General features: G+C 39.4%; 1 protein-coding gene across 1 annotated transcript in view; it reads left to right on the top strand.

Annotated features, from left to right (window-relative positions):
- The first annotated feature begins 4,307 nt into the window (after positions 1-4,307).
- The window catches only part of LOC120574122 (myosin heavy chain, skeletal muscle, adult-like), a 20,508-nt gene continuing 1,902 nt past the window's right edge, over positions 4,308-22,913 (top strand). Inside the window, exons 1-35 of the mRNA XM_039824232.1 lie at positions 4,308-4,407; positions 4,503-4,712; positions 4,852-4,995; positions 5,082-5,238; positions 6,803-6,830; positions 6,918-7,032; positions 7,129-7,221; positions 7,751-7,814; positions 7,906-8,004; positions 8,112-8,215; positions 8,677-8,815; positions 8,934-9,052; positions 10,029-10,178; positions 10,258-10,428; positions 10,511-10,817; positions 10,915-10,985; positions 11,851-11,938; positions 12,392-12,509; positions 12,674-12,797; positions 13,066-13,202; positions 14,205-14,460; positions 15,418-15,660; positions 16,545-16,721; positions 16,844-16,989; positions 18,255-18,345; positions 18,425-18,814; positions 18,900-19,026; positions 19,113-19,231; positions 19,947-20,143; positions 20,225-20,408; positions 20,502-20,667; positions 20,765-20,889; positions 20,973-21,281; positions 21,369-21,572; positions 22,705-22,830. Of these exons, the coding sequence (XP_039680166.1) occupies positions 4,512-4,712; positions 4,852-4,995; positions 5,082-5,238; positions 6,803-6,830; positions 6,918-7,032; positions 7,129-7,221; positions 7,751-7,814; positions 7,906-8,004; positions 8,112-8,215; positions 8,677-8,815; positions 8,934-9,052; positions 10,029-10,178; positions 10,258-10,428; positions 10,511-10,817; positions 10,915-10,985; positions 11,851-11,938; positions 12,392-12,509; positions 12,674-12,797; positions 13,066-13,202; positions 14,205-14,460; positions 15,418-15,660; positions 16,545-16,721; positions 16,844-16,989; positions 18,255-18,345; positions 18,425-18,814; positions 18,900-19,026; positions 19,113-19,231; positions 19,947-20,143; positions 20,225-20,408; positions 20,502-20,667; positions 20,765-20,889; positions 20,973-21,281; positions 21,369-21,572; positions 22,705-22,830 (5,289 nt within the window). The 5' untranslated portion in view covers positions 4,308-4,407; positions 4,503-4,511. The remainder of the gene's footprint in view (positions 4,408-4,502; positions 4,713-4,851; positions 4,996-5,081; positions 5,239-6,802; positions 6,831-6,917; positions 7,033-7,128; positions 7,222-7,750; positions 7,815-7,905; positions 8,005-8,111; positions 8,216-8,676; positions 8,816-8,933; positions 9,053-10,028; positions 10,179-10,257; positions 10,429-10,510; positions 10,818-10,914; positions 10,986-11,850; positions 11,939-12,391; positions 12,510-12,673; positions 12,798-13,065; positions 13,203-14,204; positions 14,461-15,417; positions 15,661-16,544; positions 16,722-16,843; positions 16,990-18,254; positions 18,346-18,424; positions 18,815-18,899; positions 19,027-19,112; positions 19,232-19,946; positions 20,144-20,224; positions 20,409-20,501; positions 20,668-20,764; positions 20,890-20,972; positions 21,282-21,368; positions 21,573-22,704; positions 22,831-22,913) is intronic.

Raw genomic sequence — 22,913 nt, 5'->3', positions numbered from 1 at the left:
AACTATTGAATCACAGGTATCTGGATAGAAAGATTACTTAGGACGACCTGAACATGATGATCTTAAATGTGCACATTGTGTTTAAACCTTATATGAACTACCTTCATTATCGGTGGAGGTATTTAAAAGTTTATCATTATTTTCTCCAGAAATTAAGTCAATGATCAAATATTTTGAGAGAAAGGAGGCAGGTGAAAACATTTTGCTTATGCGTTGGACCTACACTTTGTTTAAATTTTTTAGGTTGTCCAACAAAACGAACAAAGAGAGATCTTTTGACAGTAGTGATGGTATGACAAAATTATTTATTTTTATCTCCTTGAGAGGATTTGTGCACTTAAGTTCTTGGTTTCTGCAAAAATTGCTTTCTGTTGGACTGAATATTTAATTTCATAACACTGCTCTTTTAGCTTCTTAGTGTTGTCAGGAGAACTGAGCTCACCCATAATAATGAATTGCTTTTAGACGGAGGTTAACCACTGATTGATAATATCATTAAAAGCCTCCCTGTTTGCTGGAGGAGGCTGATGACTTCCAGTAATAGTTTAATGGGAAACAATCTCTGTAATTATATTAATATTAAAGAGCAATGTTCAGAGAAACATTACATGTATTCTAACCTGAACTTGCCACCAGCCAGTATTGATTTATTAATAATCTTTTTCTGCCTGCACACCTGTCGTGTTCCTCCTTTTAGAAATCGGATTAGAAAAGCAAACACAGCAGTTGTTCAGCTCTCAGCAGCCAGACACCACGCTCATTCCTGCAGGAGAGAGACCGCCGTCACATGGAGCGCTCAAAATGGAACAAATTGATTTCTAGATTGATGTTATTTATTTATTTTTAAACGTCCGTGTCTCTCCTGAGACTTGGTTCTTTTCGTTTCCAAGCATTCCATTTAGACCAGATAAATGCATGAAAGCAGGTGTAAGAATAGAACTTAGACAGTGACTTGTGAAACACTTTTAAAAGTCAGATTAGTTATTAATTTTCTAATCTTGAAAACAATATTGATTCCAACCACCTGTGTTAGTTCTTAGTGAGAGTATGTGTGCACAAACCCCATAGCTGTTTCCTAATTCCATAATACACACTAATTCTAGTGTGCACATTGAAAAGTGACTAAAAAAACATTTTGGGAATGATTATTCAACTTTGAGCCAAGAATTAGAAGATTGATACCACTCTTGCAGCTGTGGGCTAAATATGAGGCTACATTTAGCATCCGATTAGCTTATTTTAGCACAAAGACTGGAAACGGGGGAAACAAGTAGCCTGGCTCCAAATCTAACAAAGTCCACCTACCTGCACCATAGTTTACTTTTTTTTTAAGAGCTTTATTAAGTTTTTACAGATTACAAATTATACATTTAAACATACAATAGGCTACATGACACATCAATATAAACAATACAACAATTACAAAAATGTAACTAATAAAACAAAATGTGCAAAATAAGTTTAAGTGCATAGTGCCTAGAGCCTCCCATAAAGTGCATAGTCTTTTATAAAGTGCATAGTCTTTTATAAAGTGCATAGAGTCTTTCATAAAGTGCTGAAGTTCACAGGGTCAAAGTGTCCCAAGGAAGGAACGGTTTTGTGTCCAGAGGTCTTCTTCTCCTGAACTCAGTGAGCACTTGTTTGCACACGTCTTCATTGTTTATGACAGTCTGTTGCATAATCATAAAGCATCTCGTTTTCCACAACTTCATGCATACAATACATATGATTATTTTTAACAGTTCCTTTTGTTTCTCTGGTAGAGTCTCATAGTCTCACCATAGTTTACCACTGCAACACACAATTTTTTCACATCAAATGTTTAACCTTTAAGTTTAAAATAGTGAGCTAAAGACTTTGGAACATACGCTGAACAGTGGCTACTGTACTATGGCCACATTTACAGGGTAATGGTAAATGCATGGGCGATTTTAGACCCTTTACTTTCAATTTCACTTTCAAAAATTGCTAAGACCTTCATTAATCTTTGGAAAAACAAGGACACAGTTTTATTAACATGTATGGTGCATATTTGTATCACTTGCCATTAGTACAAAATGGTTAAGTACATAATGTATCGTAAATATCTGCAATAAAGTGATGAAAAGTATACTACATACTGAATACTACAGGTTTAATCCTAAAGTATAGATGTTGGCGGCACAGCTCACAGTGGAATCAGACAAGTAAAAGCAAGTCAGCCAACATTTGCTTCTAGACAGTTAATTTTCTACTTTATTGTCAATAAATGCAAATCGCACATATTTTAACGCACCTCTGTAACCGCTTCGGTTTCATTTTGTACCTGTGAGGATAAACTAACAGTGAAAGCAACAACACATTTGGATTGGCAGCACGATTAATCTGCGAGGCCTGGGCTGATCAATCGTGCCGTCAGTACTAAGGTAGTTTAGTTCTTTCTTTCTTGGTTGTTGCAGTTTTGGTTCACAAACCGATCGGTGAAGAAGCTGGATTTAAACCCTGTCCAGTGGCCTATGACTGATAATGTAACATGTACATCTTGTTTTTTAACTGCATCTGTTTTGTCATTCAAAGAAACATGTTGTTTTCCATCTTTTTGGCTCTACCTTTTTTTTTTTTTACCCACTGCCAGTGTGCAGTTTGCAGTAGCTTTGCTCCCAGGCCAGTCCTTGTCTCTCCTGTTGACCCACTAATCCTGTGCAGATGCACCCGTCGTCAGATCTATTTTCCCAACGGGGTGAGGCATCGGCCCCTCTCCCACACAACCAGCTGATGAGGGATTTTCTCCCTGCTTCTTCTCTTTCTTGTCCCGTGACCCTTGAATTCACATGTCGTGGCCTCCTTGCAGTCAAACGTCCACGCAAACATTTGCTGCCATGTCGAGACGTGACAGAGGGGTCGGCGTACTATAAGTCTGCCCGGGCCAATTATAATCACAGCTGTTTCCAGACCTTCAAGTGACATTAAGGCTATTAAATCAGCACCAATTAGACTGTCTGTGATGCACTGCCAGACTAAATGCCCATACCGTCCAGCTCTTTTGCCTCTAGATACCATATCATTGCCTCTGCTCTAAGGAGGAATTGCACAAAATGTTGAGCAGACTTAGGGCAAGGTAGATTGTGTGCAAAAGTAATTACTACTTGATTCCTTTAGTTTGTTTCAATGCATTTGATTTTTAAGTGAGATAACAAGCATCTGTGAATAAAAGTACGTAAAAAGTTAGATAACGAACGAGGGATGGGTGCAAGAGGGTGAAAATCTATTTGATATTAATGGTGCAAAGACGTCTGTACTGGAGGGATGTGTGGATGTCTGCAGGAGGTTTTAAGATTTCTGTAAACAAGATCAATGAGATATAGTTGTTGGATTGAGGCTTGAGAATAAGGCATTATAAGATAAGAGAAGATTAAAGGCTTCTTTCATGTCATCAGAGCATACTCTGAAGTATTTCTAAGTTAGATAGTTTCTTAAAGGGGTTCTCTAGGAATGTACTACCATAAAGTTGGGGGCAAGAAATGGATTATTAAAAGATTGGTCCAAACTGATTCAGCAGGGCCCAAGATATCCAGACTTTTAGCTCCTAAGTTCTAGAAACAGTAGGTCCTACACTTCCCATAATGCAACATGATAGTCTTTTTTAGCTCACAGAAAGGCAAAGGGAAGCGAGTTTCTGGAGCTAAGAAAGAATACTGGCAGCGTTAGATGCTCGCTTTCTGATAAAAGCCAGTGTGTCTTTAAATTGTCATGACACCAGTCTGTAGCGTATCATCCAGGCTTTTCTTATAAAAATATGTATTCCCCATAAAGCCACCAAGGGAAGGCAGCACACAAAAGACACATTACACATGACCATTTTCAAGCAGACTTTACAGACATTGATGGACAGAGGAAGATAAACATAATGCTAAATATGCATCAAACTGAGACGGGCCTCGGTCTGGAATGTGCTAAATGTTGCCCAGCTGCTCCCCACACAAAACCCAAATAGTCGTTTGCGATCGGCTCGGCTCTCCAGACAGCCAATGCCAGAATTTCAGCGATGCCCTGACGGACCTAATCTTCCCTGATCCCAGAAAATGAGGTCCGCTGTGTCGGGACTGTAAGCCCTCTAAGCTGTCGTCCTTAGCATTCATTGCTTTTTAATGGACAGCCTGAAGGGTTACAATTGAAACCGTTTAAAAGTGACACAATACAGCTATACATAGACAGTTTGAAATATAAAATGGACATACTTGACTTTTTCAAGGTGGCGTAGAAGCCAGATCTCCAAATATAGGAGAACAAGGCGCCATTAACAGGCCCCACCATCGCTTATAAAAGCTGTTAAGGTCTTGTTAGGCCGAGGGGTGTCTGTGCTGTTCTTCTGAAACTATTAGCAGCGGTAGAGAGTGGGGAATCTTCTTTTTGGTCTGCAGCCCTCTGGTAAGTAGGATGCTACATCCAATTCTTTTCATTTTGACCAACTTCTGTTTAGTTTTAATCATGATTAAGAGCATTTCTTTGTCCCGCTCATGCAGCCAGATAAAATGAGCGATGCTGAGATGGAAATATACGGGGTGGCTGCCCCATACCTCCGCAAATCAGAGCGGGAGAGAATCGCAGCACAAAACATGCCTTTTGATGCCAAAACAGCCGTCTTTGTGCCTGACCCGAAGCAGGAGTATGTGAAAGGGAAAATCAAAAGCCAAGATGGCTCTAAGGTCACTGTGGAGACTGAGGATGGAAAGGTGGGTGTATTTTGAAGTCTTATCTGAGATGGTAAAGCAGTCAGGGAAACATTCCTAGGCATTTACTAAATTCTGACATCTCATACCCTCTGTTTTTATGTGTCATTCAATTCACTGGACTTTCGAATTCCTCCTTCAGGTTGTCACAGTGCACCTGGATGACATTCGCCCCATGAACCCTCCTAAGTTTGACAAGCTGGAGGACATGGCCCTGCTGACACATCTGCATGAACCTGCCGTGCTCTTTAACCTCAAGGAGCGCTACGCTGCCTGGATGATCTATGTAACTATGTACTTGCACCTCACGTCATACTACTTAATTAATCATTTCTTTATGGTGATGGTTTTTCTCTTCTCATTTCTCCACAGACCTACTCTGGGCTCTTCTGTGTGACTGTGAACCCCTATAAGTGGCTTCCGGTTTACAACCCGGAGGTGGTGGCCGGTTACCGTGGGAAAAAACGTCAGGAGGCCCCCCCACACATCTTCTCCATCTCTGACAGCGCTTACCAGTACATGCTCACAGGTCCAGTCTCACCACTCGTACCTGACGTTTGCCTGACTAACTGCAGTTCAGTCAGACAACTCACGTTGAAATGTTTATTATAACAGCAGCACATTGTGTTTGGCGGCCAGACTCCGACCTCATCGCTCCCCCGCAGTATGGGTTTACATGAGATATTGGGGAGTGATGATAAAGTAGCTTCCCCCTGGCCGGAACCTGCAGGTGGATGCTGGGGGTGGTGATGGGGCTAACAGCGGGCAGTGATACAGGTGCAGGGCAGCAGCAGCAGCATTAATAAGGCAGAGATGGGGAAATTGTGCAGCTTAAATAGACCGCCAAATTGAGGGGGTGTGTTTGGTAAATGGTACGGGGAGTGAGCACATGAAGTGAGGCGTGTCACGTGTGTATGCAGTGCAGATCGAGTTGGATGCCTGAACTAGCTCACAGGCGTCACCCCATTTGCTTCAGTTTTGTGTATTTCTTATATGAATGATTGAAGCTTCCTTGATATTATTGTAACATTATAAGCATCATTGCGTTCATGCTAATGGTAGAATATCCTTCGAAGAAAAAAGGCAGCAATACCCCCAATGTAGAAATACTCAACATTTTACTTACATAAAAGTACAAACGCATTGGCATCAAAGTATCCTTAAAGTTTAAAAAGTAAAAGTTATGCAGAATGGCACATTTCAGAATTATAATTACGTAGGTCTATTATTGAATTATGATTATTTATGCATTAATGTATACATCACTTTATCCCAGAGGATCAATAAGGTCTTATCTTAATCTATTATTATACATCATAATTTGTATTAATCTGAATCTTCAACGTAACTAAAGTTATCAAATAAATGTAATGGAGTAAAAAAGTACAATCAATATTTCCCTCCAAAATGCAGTGGAGTAGAAGTATGAATTAGCAGAAAAGTACCTCAAAATTGTACTTACGTACAGTACTAGAGGAAATGAACTTAGTTACTTTCCTTAATCACTTAACTTTGATTATTTTCAGATTAAGTCATGAAAATTGTATGTAGTACAGTAATATTTAATATTTGAAACCAAGTTTTTTGGGATTTTAAGACACAACTAGCAGGGCACTTAATGAAAGAATTAATTTAGTACACTTTGACAAAATAAATTTTAAGATGATGGAAAGTAAAATTTCCAAAATCTTTCCTGACTAAAACTGCCCCAAATTGTCTTACGTTTTTGACCACAATACCACTAACTCTAGTATCTAAAATGTGACTAGAACTAGTTCAAATTGTCATCATAAGGAAACCAAAGACCAAACTATCAGGGGGTTTAATGGGGGGGTTGCTGCGAAGATGTCACATAATAGTACAACTTGACAAAAATAATTAAAACAGAACAAAGAGACATTTACAGGATTTCTTCTGACCAAAACTACCACGTTTGACTAACCTTTATCCAAAATGATAAAATAACTAAAATGTAAATAAAGATAATTCAAAGTTTGAGTTCAGAATTTAAAGTAAATCAAAATTCAACAGATTGAAACCTCAAATACAGCTGAACAATACCAACGTTCACCCAGTTTCTTTCCCTTTAACAGATCGAGAGAACCAGTCTATCCTGATCACGTAAGTGTGATATTATGTGCTGTCAAACAAAAAAAACTCAATATTCTTTAATTTCCCATCACTCATGTCATGCTGTTCTTCTGTCAGTGGAGAATCTGGTGCCGGGAAGACCGTCAACACAAAACGAGTCATCCAGTATTTTGCAACAATTGCATCATTCGGAGACTCGAGCAAGAAAGAGCAACTTCCCAGCAAAATGCAGGTTCGGTCCACCTATCTCACATTCTGACAATGTATGGATTAGATATGAAAACATCTGTTGAAACAGCTAGTTTTTACTTATGATTTGAGTTCACAGGGAACTCTGGAGGATCAAATCATCCAGGCCAACCCTCTGCTAGAGGCTTTTGGGAACGCCAAGACTGTGAGGAACGACAACTCCTCTCGATTTGTACGTTCAAATTTGAGTACAGAAGCTGATAATTATTATTGTTATTGTTCATTTTTTAACCCTGTTATCTCTTGATAATGAGAAAATGAATCTGATATTACAAGCAAACAACTTTGTTACATTGATGTAACACGATAATTGCTAATTATCTCATGACAATGTCATGATTTATCTCATATCTCATTAACTCATGTTATATAACCCATGATAACTTGCTAATCAATAGATAACGGGATGAAAAAATAATTATGATGGTAGTTCTCCCCAGTGATCAAAATCCCAGATACTTAGATAGTTTATATATATATATATATATATATATATATATATATATATATATATATATATGAAAAGGATAACAATTAAATAACATGAATGTACAAGTACCTTAAAATTGTACTTAAGTGCAGTAGTTGAGTAATTGTACTTAGTAACTTTCTACCAGTGGCACTCAGTTTCCAAATATCAGAGCAATTGTCAATTGTAATATATTATAGCTCATATGGCAAACTTAAATAACTTTTTGCAGGGCAAATTCATCCGCATCCACTTTGGAACAAAAGGGAAGTTGGCATCAGCTGATATTGAAACGTGTAAGTTTGCTTACATAACTTTCATTGATATCCCGCTGCTATATATATTTTGTCTCTTGTTTTTGCTTACTGTATATTTATTTTATTGAAGACCTTTTGGAAAAATCCAGAGTGACCTTTCAGCTGCCGGCAGAGAGGAGCTATCACATCTTCTATCAAATCTTGTCAAACAAGAAGCCCGATTTAATCGGTAAATATACTTTTAACTAGTTGTGAAATCTCATGCTGCACTTCCAGATCTACCGTAGCTGCTGATCCTGCATAGAGAAATCAGTAATTTTTGTATTACATTTTTAGAAATGATGCTGATAACCACCAACCCATACGACTACCCTTTCATCAGCCAGGGTGAACTCACTGTGTTGAGCATCAATGACACGGAGGAGCTGATGGCCACTGACGTGAGTGTGCAAAGGCTCAAATGATGATATCCTTTCATAGGTTAACATGAATGTATATTTATGTCTTTTACGTTTTATATCTGCTGCACACCCAGTCGCCCTTCAGGGACACAAATAGAGTTAAGTTGAACCCATAACAGGATATCATCATACTGTATCATAAGGACAAAATATCAATAATAGTTGATGAAGGTAATATGGTATTACGGCCAGTGGTGAATTTAACATGATCGATACAACATTATGAGGAGTGAGCTACCAGACTAAACTTGTACCTGTTGTATATGTAATATGATTGTGGTTATAACCTGTTGCTGTTTTTAGTATTTTTAATAATAGTAATTTCAGGTGGTGGAAGGGTTTATCGATACTATCCATACAAATAATGTTGGAAAAAATGTTTTTGTATTATTGCTAAACTAAGACTAACAATTCTAATCACACCTTTGTCCGTTCCTCAGAGTGCCATTGACATCCTGGGGTTTAGCGTGGATGAAAAGGTCGGCATCTACAAGCTTACTGGCGCTGTGATGCATTATGGGAACATGAAGTTCAAGCAGAAACAGCGGGAGGAGCAGGCGGAACCCGATGGCACCGAGGGTGAGATGTCTGAGCTAAATTTAAACCAAATTACGCTCCAGTATGGCAACATTACAGCTTACAACATACACTTTTTAAGCGTTTGATGTGCTTCACATGTGTGCTTTCTATCCCATAGTGGCAGATAAGGTCGCTTACCTCATGGGTCTGAACTCTGCTGATTTGCTGAAAGCGTTGTGTTATCCTCGAGTGAAGGTTGGGAATGAGTATGTCACCAAGGGTCAAACTCCTCAGCAGGTAAAGTTTGTTTCTACATCTAACAAAATGTGGAAAGTCAAAGATTATGTTTGATTATAGGCAGTGGTGGAGTGTAGGTACATTTACTCAAGTACTGTACTTGAGTATACATTTTGAGGTACTTGTGCTTTACTTGAGCATTTCCATTTTATGCAACTTTATACTTCTACTCCACTACATCTCAGAGGTAAATGTTGTACTTTTAACTCCACTACATTTGTCTGACAGCTTTATGTAGAAGACAATTTGTCATTCCCTCCTGTCCAGTGAAAACCACGTATCTCCAGATGTGTTGATTTTGAAAGTTTGTGATAAACTGAAGGATGATGTGTTCCTTTATGTGTTGAGAAAATTCTCCTACTTCTTAAAGCTTTAGTGCGTAACTTTTTTATATTAATGAACGTCCGTTACATTCAAGCCATTGCGAAATGAGTTGAAACAAAGCTAATTAAGACTATCAGCTCCACAAAACGCTCTCTGTATTTCTCAGTATGGCTATGTTAGAAAATTGAGTCGTACAGCAACTTTCGCGCACAGAAAATCGAGTGAAGATAATTACCTCTTCTGAAGAGTCCATCATGTTTTTTTAATCCTCTGTGTCCTCCTTGGTTACAAGCAATTGCGTGTAGGAGGGGTGGGGGTGGTGCGCGATCACGGAAGGCTTGTATCGTGTGGATGCTGAGCAACAGTTTTGTTGTCATTACTTAGAATTCCTCATGGGGGAGACAGAAACTATGCACTGTAGCTTTAAGCTAAATAAAGCCTCTTGGATCAGCTGGAAAATGCATCGTCGCAAAACTGGAAACAGGGCTGTTTTTCTGACACCGTGAAAAGTTGACTTTTTAGAGATAAGTGGTTCTCACAGGACAGCCACGCTACAAACATATGATGATCTCATAGAATATGATGCACTGCTGTAGATCAAACTACTCAACAGCATATAAAGGAGTTAAAACTAAGAAACTACTGGTTATAGGTGAACAATGCCATGGGCGCCCTGTCTAAGGCGGTGTATGAGAAGCTGTTCCTGTGGATGGTCACCAGGATCAACCAACAGCTCGACACCAGACTTCCAAGACAGCACTTTATCGGCGTCCTGGATATTGCAGGGTTTGAGATTTTTGAGGTAAACAGGATTCACACAAAATAAAACAAAATATTTCCATAAATCTCGATATCCAATGAAACAATGTTGTTTAATCCAGATGAACAGCCTGGAGCAGCTGTGCATCAACTTTACCAACGAGAAGCTGCAACAGTTTTTCAACCACCACATGTTTGTGTTGGAGCAAGAGGAATACAAGAAAGAAGGGATTGTGTGGGAGTTTATCGACTTTGGCATGGACTTGGCAGCCTGCATTGAGCTCATTGAAAAGGTGCATCATCTTTTTTTATACAAATATTTATGTCGACAATGGATGCACGCATTCCAACACTTATTAGCTTTCTTTCCTGCAGCCGATGGGTATTTTTTCTATTCTCGAAGAGGAGTGCATGTTTCCGAAGGCGACAGACAGCTCCTTCAAGAACAAGCTGTACGACCAACACCTGGGGAAGAACAGCATCTTTCAGAAGCCCAAGCCCTCCAAAGCAAAGGCCGAAGCCCACTTCTCACTCGTGCATTATGCCGGCACTGTAGACTACAACATCGGCGGCTGGCTGGAGAAAAACAAAGACCCGCTAAACGACACTGTGGTGCAGCTTTACCAAAAAGCTTCCCTGAGGCTGCTCTCCCAGATCTTTGCCACATATGCCGCTGCTGACGGTCAGTTCACCTTTAATGACATATTATAATGAGATTATGCCGACTATATAGTTTTATACAGTACATAGGTTATGTTGTTTCTTTTGTGTTTCTGTAGCTGCTGATGGAAGTAAGAGAAGTGCCAAGAAAAAGGGGTCTTCTTTCCAGACGGTTTCTGCACTTTTTAGGGTAATTATCAACAGTTAGATCATGACTGAAGGAATTATGTTGATGGATTTCTTTGGTGTCAGTCTGGTGAAGTGGTATTAGTTACTCAAATTGTGTTAATGCATGGGCCAAGCAACCCCCCTACACCCAGATCATTTTGAAAAATGTCCTATTCATTTGGACATTTTTGCTTTGATTTTGTTTATATTTTATATAAAAATGCTTATTCATGTAAAAACAGTTGTATGTCACTGAGTTTTTCTATATGGAAAGCAGGTTTCTAAGAGTTTTCGCTACACTGCTTCCATTATTATGGTAGGAAAAATTGTATTATATATTTTTACTTTTCTTGGCCTAAATCACAGAGTTTAAACCATATTGATATCCCACCATGTGTGACTTTTAATTATGTAAATTGTATATGTAAACTGCACTTCAGGCTCCCAAGTTTCAAGAAAAAAATTCAGAGGACACAACCTCTCTGTCCCAAGTTGTACCTGCGGTTTTGAAGCATACAGAAACATTTTAAAGGCATACTATGTAGTGAGTATCGCAAACTGTTGTAAACACGGCTCAAAGACGTCTTTCTCACTCCCAGGTGTTAGAGGACACAGGGGAACCTCTTCACATATGAATCTGCTGCTGAATAAACAGTTACCTGCCAGAATCATTGAGCAGTAACAACTCTGCTTGTTTTTGTAAAACAATTTTATTGAGTTTGCCTCTGTTCATTTCTGTCTGGCAAGCTAATGTCCATGCATCCGTGCTGGCCACTACCTGACATGTAACAACGTATACCAACTTCTTTAAAAAAAAAAACATTCCTTTAAGTTAAAATGAAGACTAATTGCATGTTAAAAGACAATAATCTATTCACCTCCTGCAGGAAAACCTGAATAAACTGATGGCCAACCTCCGGTCCACACATCCACACTTTGTAAGATGCATTATCCCCAATGAAACCAAGACACCAGGTAAGAAGAATTATTTTTATTCTAAAGTTAAAGAGAGAAGCTGTATACCACTCAAGTCTGTACGTCTTTACATCACACCAAGGAGATATAATGTATTAATTATTGAGCTTTAGACGTGCTGGTAGGTGGATTTTGTTACCTTAGTTACAGAACTGAGCTGTTTCCTGTTGTTTCCATTTTTTATGCTAAGCTAAGAAGCTGCTGGCTTCAGCTACATATTCCCCGAACAGACATGAGAGTGGTATCGATTTCTAACTCTTGTAAAGAAAGCAAATTGTTACTGTATATTTCCTAAAATGTCAGACTATTCCTTTAAAACATACAAAATTATGTAAAACTAGACTAAAAGGGACGGCGGGGCAATCAAAACAGACAAAATGAACCAGACTGTAGTTGCCTTAACTTAACATGTGTTGGACTATTCCTTTAATCCAAAATGTGTATTCCATGTAGGGTCCATGGATCACCATCTGGTCCTTCACCAGCTGCGCTGTAACGGCGTGCTGGAAGGAATCAGGATTTGCAGAAAAGGATTCCCCAGCAGGATCCTCTATGGAGATTTCAAGCAGAGGTAACACACAACACTCTGTTGGTGTTGTCTGTGTTGTCGTGTTGTCTCACACACGCATGCACACACACACACACACACACACACACACACACACATACATATATACACTAATGACACAACACTGAAACTCACCTATATTTGAACCTCAACTCTCTTTGTGACAGATACAGGATTCTGAACGCCAGTGCGATCCCGGAGGGGCAATTTATTGACAGCAAGAAGGCTTCAGAGAAACTGCTCTCCTCTATTGATGTGGACCATGCGCAGTATAGATTTGGATCCACAAAGGTATCTTGCCAGTTCTGTTTGTTTCTGTTTATGTGTTCTTATTGTTACTTAGTATTTACTGGATATCATACAGCAACAGAGTCCAGCTACTTACAGTAAAAGCATACACTGTGACATTACAAATTGACAGTTGGGGATTGTAACTTAGTACTTAAACTAAAGCCATTACCTAACTTATGGCTGAACTTTGGCACATAGAATCAGAAAAAATATCTCAAATGATTTTGAATATATTTCCATTTAAATGTCGTATCTTCCTGACATACAGGTGTTTTTCAAAGCCGGCCTGCTGGGTCTCCTGGAGGAGATGAGGGATGAGCGGCTGGCTGTGCTGATGACTCGTCTCCAGGCTGTGTCCAGAGGTTACGTCACCAGGCTCCGGCTCAAGGAAATGACCAAGACAAGGTCGACTGACAAATCGTTTTTTTTATTACGGCAGAACTTATCTTTAATCTCACATTTATTTAACTTGATGGTTGATAGCAGAGAATAATCTGCTGCACTTCCCATTAATATGTATTTTAGGCCATGCTACCAGCCAGGGGTGTTAATCACACGTTATATCAAGATACGATATTATATCGATTCTTAGGACAGTGATACAATATTTACTGATACCACAAAGTCTGCCACGATACGATTTCGATTGGATTCAATTAAGAGTCTTGCGACCGATACGAGACAATATACATAAGTCCATTTAACACAATCAGTTAAATTTATATATTTTCACAAAGAGCAACTAACTAACTGTGATTTGACAATTTCATTACTAAACTCTTCCAGACATTTTAATTTAAAACAAACTACGCTTTTTTAATAAAAAAAGAATAAATATAAAGTGGGAATATCAAAATAAAGATGACAATATGTATTGATATTTTAACTTTGTATCGATAGTATTGGATTGTTGAGGATTGAATCAATATATCGATCCAGATCGATGTATCGTTACATCCCTACTAGCAGCTACGGATGGCTATGGTGATCAGTCGGCCCAACACTTTGGTCCGGACTGAAATATGTCAACAACTATTGGATGGATTGTCATGACATTTTGTACAGCCAGTCATGTTTCCTCTCAGGATGAATGCTACTGACTTTGTTGATCCTCTGACTTCTCTCTAGCGCCACCATGAAGTCAAACTGTAATTTTTCCAAGTGGTTTATGAACAAATTCCTGCAAAACTAATGACATTCCCATCAACCTCAGCTGTACTTTGTGTCTAGGGCTAATTAGCAAATGTTAGCATGCTAAGGCTGAGATAAGATGAACAAATCTGTTAGCAAAATATCTTCATGCCATTCAGTCATTGCAGGCAGTGAAAAAAAATCACAGACACATTTAAATCATGGCAATTTTTATTATAAAAAAAGGCTTTATTGTTTTGCTTTTTCACTCCATAGAGAGTCCATTTTCATCATCCAGTACAACATCCGCTCCTTCATGAATGTGAAGAACTGGCCTTGGATGAGGCTCTTCTTTAAGATAAAGCCACTTTTACGAAGCGCGGAGGCCGAGAAGGAGATGCAGAACCTGAAAGAGAAGTTCTCACGACTCAAAGAGGACTTTGCAAAGTCGGAGGCCAGGAGTAAGGAGCTGGAAGAGAAAATGGTCATGCTTGTCCAGGAGAAGAACGACCTTTATCTTCAAATCCAAGCAGTATGTCACCAACAACATGCTTTGTTTGTATTGATTTCATTCTGTCAGATAAAGAGATCGAGAGAGGAAAGACTTTTTTTTTTTTTATTCAGCAACTACATAATCAATAGAAATGTAAGATAAGAGGAAGTGTCATTGGTCCCTGCAGGGAAAGGAGTGATATTCAACAAAGTAAAAGTAGAAGATAAATACGAGATTAGACGGGGGGTATTACACCAAATCCAAATGACGATGATGATGCTACAACATTTTAGAAGAGAAATATAATCAATATAAATAATTATTAAGACACACACACACACACACACACACACACATGAATACAACTTTTAAAATAATGTCTGCTTAAATTAAAAATGATGTAAGCCCAATTTAAAAATATACACAATATTCCAAACACACTAAACTAACAAAACATATGTAAAAAAATTATAATAATTCTTTAATATATATAGCAATTGGCTGGGACGAACTTTCAATTTTGTGCCAGACTTCAAATCAAAATCTCTTGGGGATAATGATAATTTAATCAATAGATCAAAAGAAAACATAAGAATATTTGATCAAATTGTTTTTTGATCGCATACACACAAATAAATAAAAAAGGGTTCAGTTCACTATGTTCCAAAGGTTTAATGAGACACACAAGGATAAAATATATTTTCCAACAATCGCTCCACAGATAAGAGAGTCAGGTTGGGTGGAAGGATTGTCTCAATTTCTGTTCACACTGATAGGAAAACAATGTTTGCAATTTAGGATACAAAAAAAAAGACTTCAGACTTCTCACAGAATGGAATGTGGAATGTCACATTATTCACAACGCATTATATTATTTACCAATGGCGATGTAATGACAAGACAAAAAAAAGTTTTAAAAGAATGAAATTAACCAGAGGAATAACCATCATCTCTAATTGAATTGTTGTAATGCAGTGTTGTGCCTCTGCTCTCCAGGAACGGGAGAACCTGTGCGACGCCAAGGAGAGGTGCGAAGGCTTGATAAAGAGCAAGATCCACCTGGAGGCCAAAGTCAAAGAGTTCTCCGAGAGGATGGAGGAAGAGGAGGAGATCAACGCCGAAATCACGGCCAAGAAGAGGAAGCTGGAGGACGAATGTTCGGAGCTAAAAAGAGACATCGACGACCTGGAACTCACCATCGTTAAAGTGGAGAAGGAGAAATACGCCACCGAAAATAAGGTGCCGCTGATGATGTCATGTCTTTTTAACCCTCTTGTTGTCCTCGGATCAAATTTGACCCGTTTTTGAAAAAATTTCTATATAAGAAATTTGGGTTTCCATCAACCAAATTGTCAAAAGAAATAACATGGATGGTTCCATACAATGCCCTTCACAAGTAGAATAAATGATCAGTTCACTACTTTCATTGAATTTGAATATTATAGCATTTGACTTTTTTTTTTTTTTAAGAACATTGAAAAAAGTGACAGAAATGTCGAAAAAACACAACAAAATGTTTAAATAAACAGCAGAAAAAAATCAACAAAAACATCAGAAAAAGTGACAAAAAACTTGGAAAAAGGTTGATTATTTGTGCACTGATAATAGCTATCTAATTAATATTTATAGATGCTGTACAAATTATTTATTAATTATTAAGAAGGTATTATGATCATCTGTTGTAACTTTATAATAACCATCCAAATAATGTTTATTGACAGTGTACACATGATTTTTTTAAAGGTTTACAAATCATTTGGTAATCAATAACAAATACTTACATAATATATACAATAATGTGTGCGAAATAAAACTAAGAAACAAAATAAACTGTTAAAATAACAAATTACAGCATTACTAATAATTTGTAAACCTGAATTATCATTTCATTGTTTGTTAACCATAATATAACTTTACACGTAATACACGCTTGTTTATTAAGATCCCCATTTGCTTCTGTCTGTCTTAAACAGAAGCTACTCTTCCTGGGGTCTATTATTCTCATAAGATTATTACCATAAACTGGAATACATACATCCATAACATTCATACTCACAATAGTATCAATCTATCATTTATTAGTGATGGTTATTATAAAGTGTTACCAAAGCTTCTCTCCTTAGGTGAAGAACTTGGTAGAGGAGCTCACTACTCAGGAGGAAAAACTGCTGAAGTCTTCAAAGGAGATGAGAGCTCTGCAGGAGGTGCACAAGCAGACACTGGATGATCTCCAGGCCGAGGAGGATAAAGTCAACTCTCTGATGAAGGCCAAAATCAAGCTGGAGCAACAGGTCGATGACGTAAGTCTGGACCACAAAATAATTCTCTCTTAATTGGATCGCCAAGGTCATTAGCATCATTGTAAGTCTGGTTTGGTGTCTTTGGTTTACTGCTTAACGTACTGGTTGAATGTCTCTTGCAGCTGGAGGGCTCACTGGAGCAGGAGAAGAAGGAGAATGCAGACTCTGAGAGATCCAGAAGAAAACTGGAGGGGGATCTGAAGCTGTCTCAGGAAACCATCATGGACCTGGCAAATGAAAGACAGCAAATGGAGGAGAGACTCAAAAAGTAAGATGGATGGATGGACTTTATTACAGTTTTTTCTGACACTATGGTACTATTCTCACAAGTATGTGGTAATATGTCAGTACCTTAAGTACAAATAAACCAACAGATCATCGAAAAGTATCAGACATTGGTGGAAAGTGGCGTGTTATCTGTAAGAATTTTCAGCTATCCACGTGTATGTCTACCCTGTAGCATGTGGCGTGTTATCGCCAGGCTGTGGTTGGGTTTAGGAAACGTCACACACGGGTTGGGTTTAGGAAAAGAAGAATGGGGTTGGGTTTAGGAAAAGAAAAAATGTTGAAAGGAAACATCACACGCAGGACACGATCCCCGCTCTCCTGGGTGAAAGTCCTGTGTTACTACTCGCTACGGTGTCAATTCACATGCAATTGCAAGGTAATGTAAGTCAATGGAGGCCAAACACGCCAAAAATGGCATACGAATTGGTGTGTCATACATACGCCACTTCATGAGATCAGTCTGCTCTTTCACAACTCGAAGTACATCTGACATTGACTGTGTAGGAAAAAAAAAACATCTAGAAAGACCAGTTTCACATTGAAATACACTACAGTCATACAAAGTACATGCATAACTTTGGATAGGATGTTCTTCTCTATTGTTAAAATACTTTTTACTAACACTATGCTCATTGTTCATAACTGATAGTCAATGAAACATTTGCCTAATATACCATATGTATGGTTGTTTGCTCAACCCATCAGGGCCACAAAGGACCACTGCAATGATTTAGTGCCGCGCATATCGGGAACCACAAAGCGGGTACAAATAAGTATAAGATAGCCTGGCTCTGTCAAAAAGTAATAAAATGTGCCTACGTACCTCGGAAGCAGCAGCACGATATATCTAGTTAATTCAATCCTAACAACAACCGAAAAGTAAAAACATCAATTCTACATTTTACAGCGGGTTACGCGCTGGACTCTCCAGTGTTTGCCTGGCAGCCTCACAAACATGACAATACCTCATAAAATGGTCCAGCATGTTACCCTTTGGACTGAGTCAGGCTAGCTGTTTCCCCCCAATTCCAGTCTTTGTGCTAAGCTAAGCTAATTAGCTGCTAGCTGTAGCTCCATATTTGCCATACAAACACGAGAGTGGTATCAATCTTGTCATCGAACTCTCATCAAGAAAGCGAATAAGCTCCCCAAAACTGTTCCCTTAAAACTTCTTGGTGAAAAAAGAAACATTTTAGCAATTACATTTTAAATGTTTTCTGTGCTGAAAAAAATAACTCTTTTCAGAAAGGACTTTGAAATCAGCAGCCTGCAGTGCAAAATCGATAATGAGCAAGTCCTTAACACTCAACTACAAAAGAATATCAAAGAGCTTCAGGTATGATGAACATTTCAATACATTTTCTTAATCATCCTAAAAACCCACATTTTTATAATTTAATACAATTTTACTGTAGGCTCGCACCGAAGAGCTAGAAGAGCAAATCGAGGTTGAACGTTTGGCTCGGGCCAAAGTGGAGAAGCAGAGGTGTGATCTGTCCCAAGAGCTGGAGGAGATCAGCGAGAGGCTGGAGGAGGCCGGGGGAGCCACCGCCACTCAGGCCGAGCTGAACAAGAAACGCGAGGCCGAGTTTCAGAGGCTGCGTCGGGACCTGGAAGAGTCCACCCTGCAGCACGAATCCATCGCCTCAACTCTACGCAAGAAACAGGCCGACAGTGTCGCCGAACTCAGCGATCAAATAGACAACCTTCAAAGAGTCAAGCAGAAACTGGAGAAAGAGAAAAGTGAGCTGAAGATGGAGATTGATGACATGGCAAGCAACTTGGAGAGTGTTCTGAAAAGCAAGGTAAAAGGACTGCAGAGAGGCCCGTCCAACAATGTTTTCTAATCTCATCTTATCTTTTGCTCGTGATAACCGATCAATATTTCAGGCTAATCTGGAGAAACTGTGCCGGAGCTTTGAAGACCAAATGAATGAATATAAAACCAAAGCAGATGAAGCCCAGAGGTCTCTGAGTGCTTACGTTACACTCAGTGCTCGTCAACAAACAGAAAACGGTACATTTCTAAGTTATTAAAAATGCACAAAAGAGCGATTAAGATGGAGAGATAAGTCAGTTTGTGTCCTTTTTGAATCCAAACAGGTGAGCTTACACGTCTGCTGGAGGAGAAAGAGATCACTCTGTCCCAGCTGAGCAGAGTGAAATCTGTGGGGAGTCAACAAATCGAAGAGTTGAAGAGACTTTTGGACGAGGAAATGAAGGTCTGAAGGATGCAATTAAGTCTGATATATAGTCTCTCTACATTCACAATGATTAAAAACTTGCACTGGGGAACTTGGCAGAGAGGCAAAGACACTCTCTCACACTTTACATCAGTAAATACCCAGAAAGCCTTTGAGGTTACATCATTAAGTTGTACACAACAGGCTCATGTTCATCACCCAGGCGGATCTGTGATGTCAAAGGATACTAAAAGAAGGCGAGAAAGGCAAAAACTAATAGACCTGCAACACTTGGTTGACAGAAAATTATTTGGCAAACTAGTTTGGATAATCGATTAATCGTTTAAGGAATTTCTTAAGCAAACATTTGCAACGTTGAAATTATGAGCATTTTTCACAGTTATCTTGCATTTTATCATAAACGTTAGTTGCAGCCCTAGTTTCTAAACTTGTCTTAAAGGGTGCCTTGTGGAGTTTTCTTGTAAACAAACAAAAGTTTGGTTTACGTTCAGTGTTTCTCACTTGTACTGAAGGGATTTGACGATCAACAGAAAATACATGGCATTTATTTCTTCTATCGATTAAACGTTCCCCTCGTCCAGCATCTCAAACTGTGAGGATTCGCAGCTTTTCTCTGTCTAATGTGATGTTAACATGAATAACTCCACTGGGTACCTTTTGACTACATCTTGCTAAAGCAGTTTCAATTCAGGCAATAAACCACTGTTGTATATGTTGTTGTTGTTGTTGTCAGACAAAAAGCTCCCTGGCTCACAGTTTGCAGTCATCTCGCCATGACTGCGAGCTGCTGAGAGAGCAGTACGAGGAGGAACAGGAGGCCAAAGCTGAGCTGCAGCGCTGCCTGTCCAAAGCCAACAGCGACGTGGCTCAGTGGAGAACCAAATACGAGACGGACGCCATCCAACGCACCGAAGAGCTCGAGGAGGCAAAGTAAGAACTGTACAGCGTATTTTTCTGGTTCACTGTTGATGGGTTGCCTCAACATTAACACAATTTATGTTTGGTTCAAAGGAAGAGGCTGGCTCAGCGGTTGCAGGACTCTGGGGAAATGACAGAGGCTGCAAATGTCAAATGTGCATCTCTGGAAAAAACCAAGCAGAGGCTGCAGGCAGAAGTGGAGGATCTCATGGTTGAGCTGGAAAGGTCAAATTCAGCAAATGCCTCCTTGGACAAGAAACAGAGAAACTTTGATAAGGTATGTTCATTTTTTCCTCCAGGAGGAAACATGCCCTCATTTGCATCATGTTAAGGCTGCATTGATTACACATGCTGTTTCCTCCTCTATTAGGTACTAGCTGAATGGAAACAGAAATATGAGGAGAGTCAATCAGATCTGGAAGTTTGCCAGAGAGAGTCTAGAGTGCTGAGTACTGAACTCTTCAAGCTGAAAAATTCATTTGAAGAGGCTCTGGATCATCTGGAGACCATGAAAAGAGAGAATAAAAATCTTCAGCGTAAGGGTTCTGCTGCAAACGCGTCACACATATGGCAGTGTTTGTTTTTGACCCATGAAGATAATGTTTTTTTTTTGTTTGTTTTTTACATTTTCAGAGGAGATTACAGAAATCACTGAGCAAGTTGGACAATCTGCAAAAACTATCCATGAGCTGGAGAAAGCTGCAAAGCAAGCTGAGCAGGAGAAGAGAGGCACCCAGGCAGCTCTTGAGGAGGTCCAGGTTTGTGTTTTGTCTTTGAATTACATTTTACGGCCATTTTCTTGAAATAGCTAAAACCAAGTGTTGTTTTTTTTTCTCTGTAGTCTTCCCTGGAGCACGAGGAGGCCAAAATCCTGCACCTTCAACTGGAACTAAATCAGATCAAGTCCGAAGTTGACAGAAAGGTGGCGGAGAAAGACGAAGAAATCGACAAGCTCAAGAGGAATCACCAGAGAAGCGTGGACACTCTGCAGAACACGCTGGACGCCGAGACGCGCAGCAGAAACGACGCCACCCGGATGAAGAAAAAGATGGAGGGAGATCTGAACGAGATGGAGATCCAGCTGAGTCACGCCAATCGGCAGGCGGCCGAGGCCACCAAACAGCTGAGGAACCTGCAGACGCAGTTGAAGGTTTGTTAATGTGCTGCTCGTAGAAATGTTTACGTGAAATGTTAGGCCGACATATCCAAAGCTCCAAGCCTTTGCCTTCTGTCCCAGGACGCCCAGGTCCATCTGGATGAAGCGCTCCACAGTCAGGAGGACTTCAGGGAACAACTAGCTATCGCAGAGCGCCGCAACAACCTGATGATGGCCGAGAACGAGGAGATCAGGGCGGCGCTGGAGCAATCCGAGAGAAGTCGCAAGTTGGCCGAGCAGGAACTGATCGACGTCAGTGAGAGGATCCAGCTGCTGAACTCTCAGGTTAGGAGACAATTAGTCTCGCATTGCCAGACCTTCCTCCACAGCGCTGCGGAGGAGGGTCTGGCTTGTCCACACAGCATTCCGGGATGGGAGAAAAACATTTCTTTAAACCAATCACAATTGTCTTGGGCGGTGCCCAATGACACTGCCTCTGCAAAACAGCCTCAGGAAGGAATTTGTTTTGGTGGAACATGTGCTCGTTTAAAAGTTGTTTTAGTGCTGCAACAGAAAACTCTTAATATTCTGTAATAGGAACAGGAATGTAACTACAAGTACATTTCTTCAATATTCAGATTTGAGGTAATTGTACTTCAGTATTTCCATTTTATACAACTTTATACTTCTTCTTCACTACATCTCAGAGGTACACATTGTACTTTTTACTCCACTACATTTGTCTGACAGCTTTAGTTACTTTTCAGATGACCGTTTTTCATCCCCTTCCCGTCCAGTGAAAACCACGTATCTCCAGATGTGTTGAATGTTTGTGATAAACTGAAGGATGAAGTGTTCCTTTGTGTGTTGAGAAGATTCTCATCCTTGTACTTGTACAACGATTTTTTATAGATTAAGTAAGGTTTTTACTTGTAGTAAAGTGTTTTCACAGTGTGGTATGGATACCTTTACTTTTATTAAGTAAAGATATCCATCTCAATACTTTTCCACCACGAGCAGGACAAACATAACAGTACAGGACAAGACATTGGAGGGCGAGCAAAAAAAAAAATTTGAAAAGTGAAATAATGCTAATTTACACAATTGACATTTATAGAGGACATTTAAATACAAAGTGTTGACCAAAGTGCTAAAACACTGGCACCAGCATATGATGCATGTGCAAACTAAAAACCTTATAATAGCCTGATTATAACTTGGATATAACTTAACTTTAAAATGTAACTTTTCTTTATGTATTGCAAGTAGAAAGCAAGCATTTCTGAAATGAGGCTCATTCTTGGGTTTAAACAGCAGCTGAGAAAAAGATCTCACCAGAGGGTCCTAATGGGCCTTGTTTTCTCAACAACAATTGTATAAATCTGTAAATATTTGAAAAATATCAATATGTGTCTGTGGATCCAAACGCTAACAATTTAAAATCATGTGTCACATCTAACCGCTATCTGATAATTAGAACTCCAGCCTCCAAAACAATAAAAAGAAGATGGAGTGTGATTTAGCTCAGCTGCAGTCAGAGATGGAGGACGCCGTCCAGGAGGCGAGGGATGCCGATGAGAAAGCCAAAAAAGCCATCATGGATGTAAGTCCTCCCCCCTTTCTTATCCAATTTACTGCAGAGAGGCATTTCAAAGAGGTCGTGCAGATTAAATTTCACAGTGGGTT

The sequence above is a fragment of the Perca fluviatilis genome, chromosome 15 (genome assembly GCF_010015445.1).
Source record: "Perca fluviatilis chromosome 15, GENO_Pfluv_1.0, whole genome shotgun sequence".
Lineage (NCBI taxonomy): Eukaryota > Metazoa > Chordata > Actinopteri > Perciformes > Percidae > Perca > Perca fluviatilis.
Note: the sequence above shows the minus strand (reverse complement) of the source record. Positions and strands in the feature narration are given on the sequence as shown.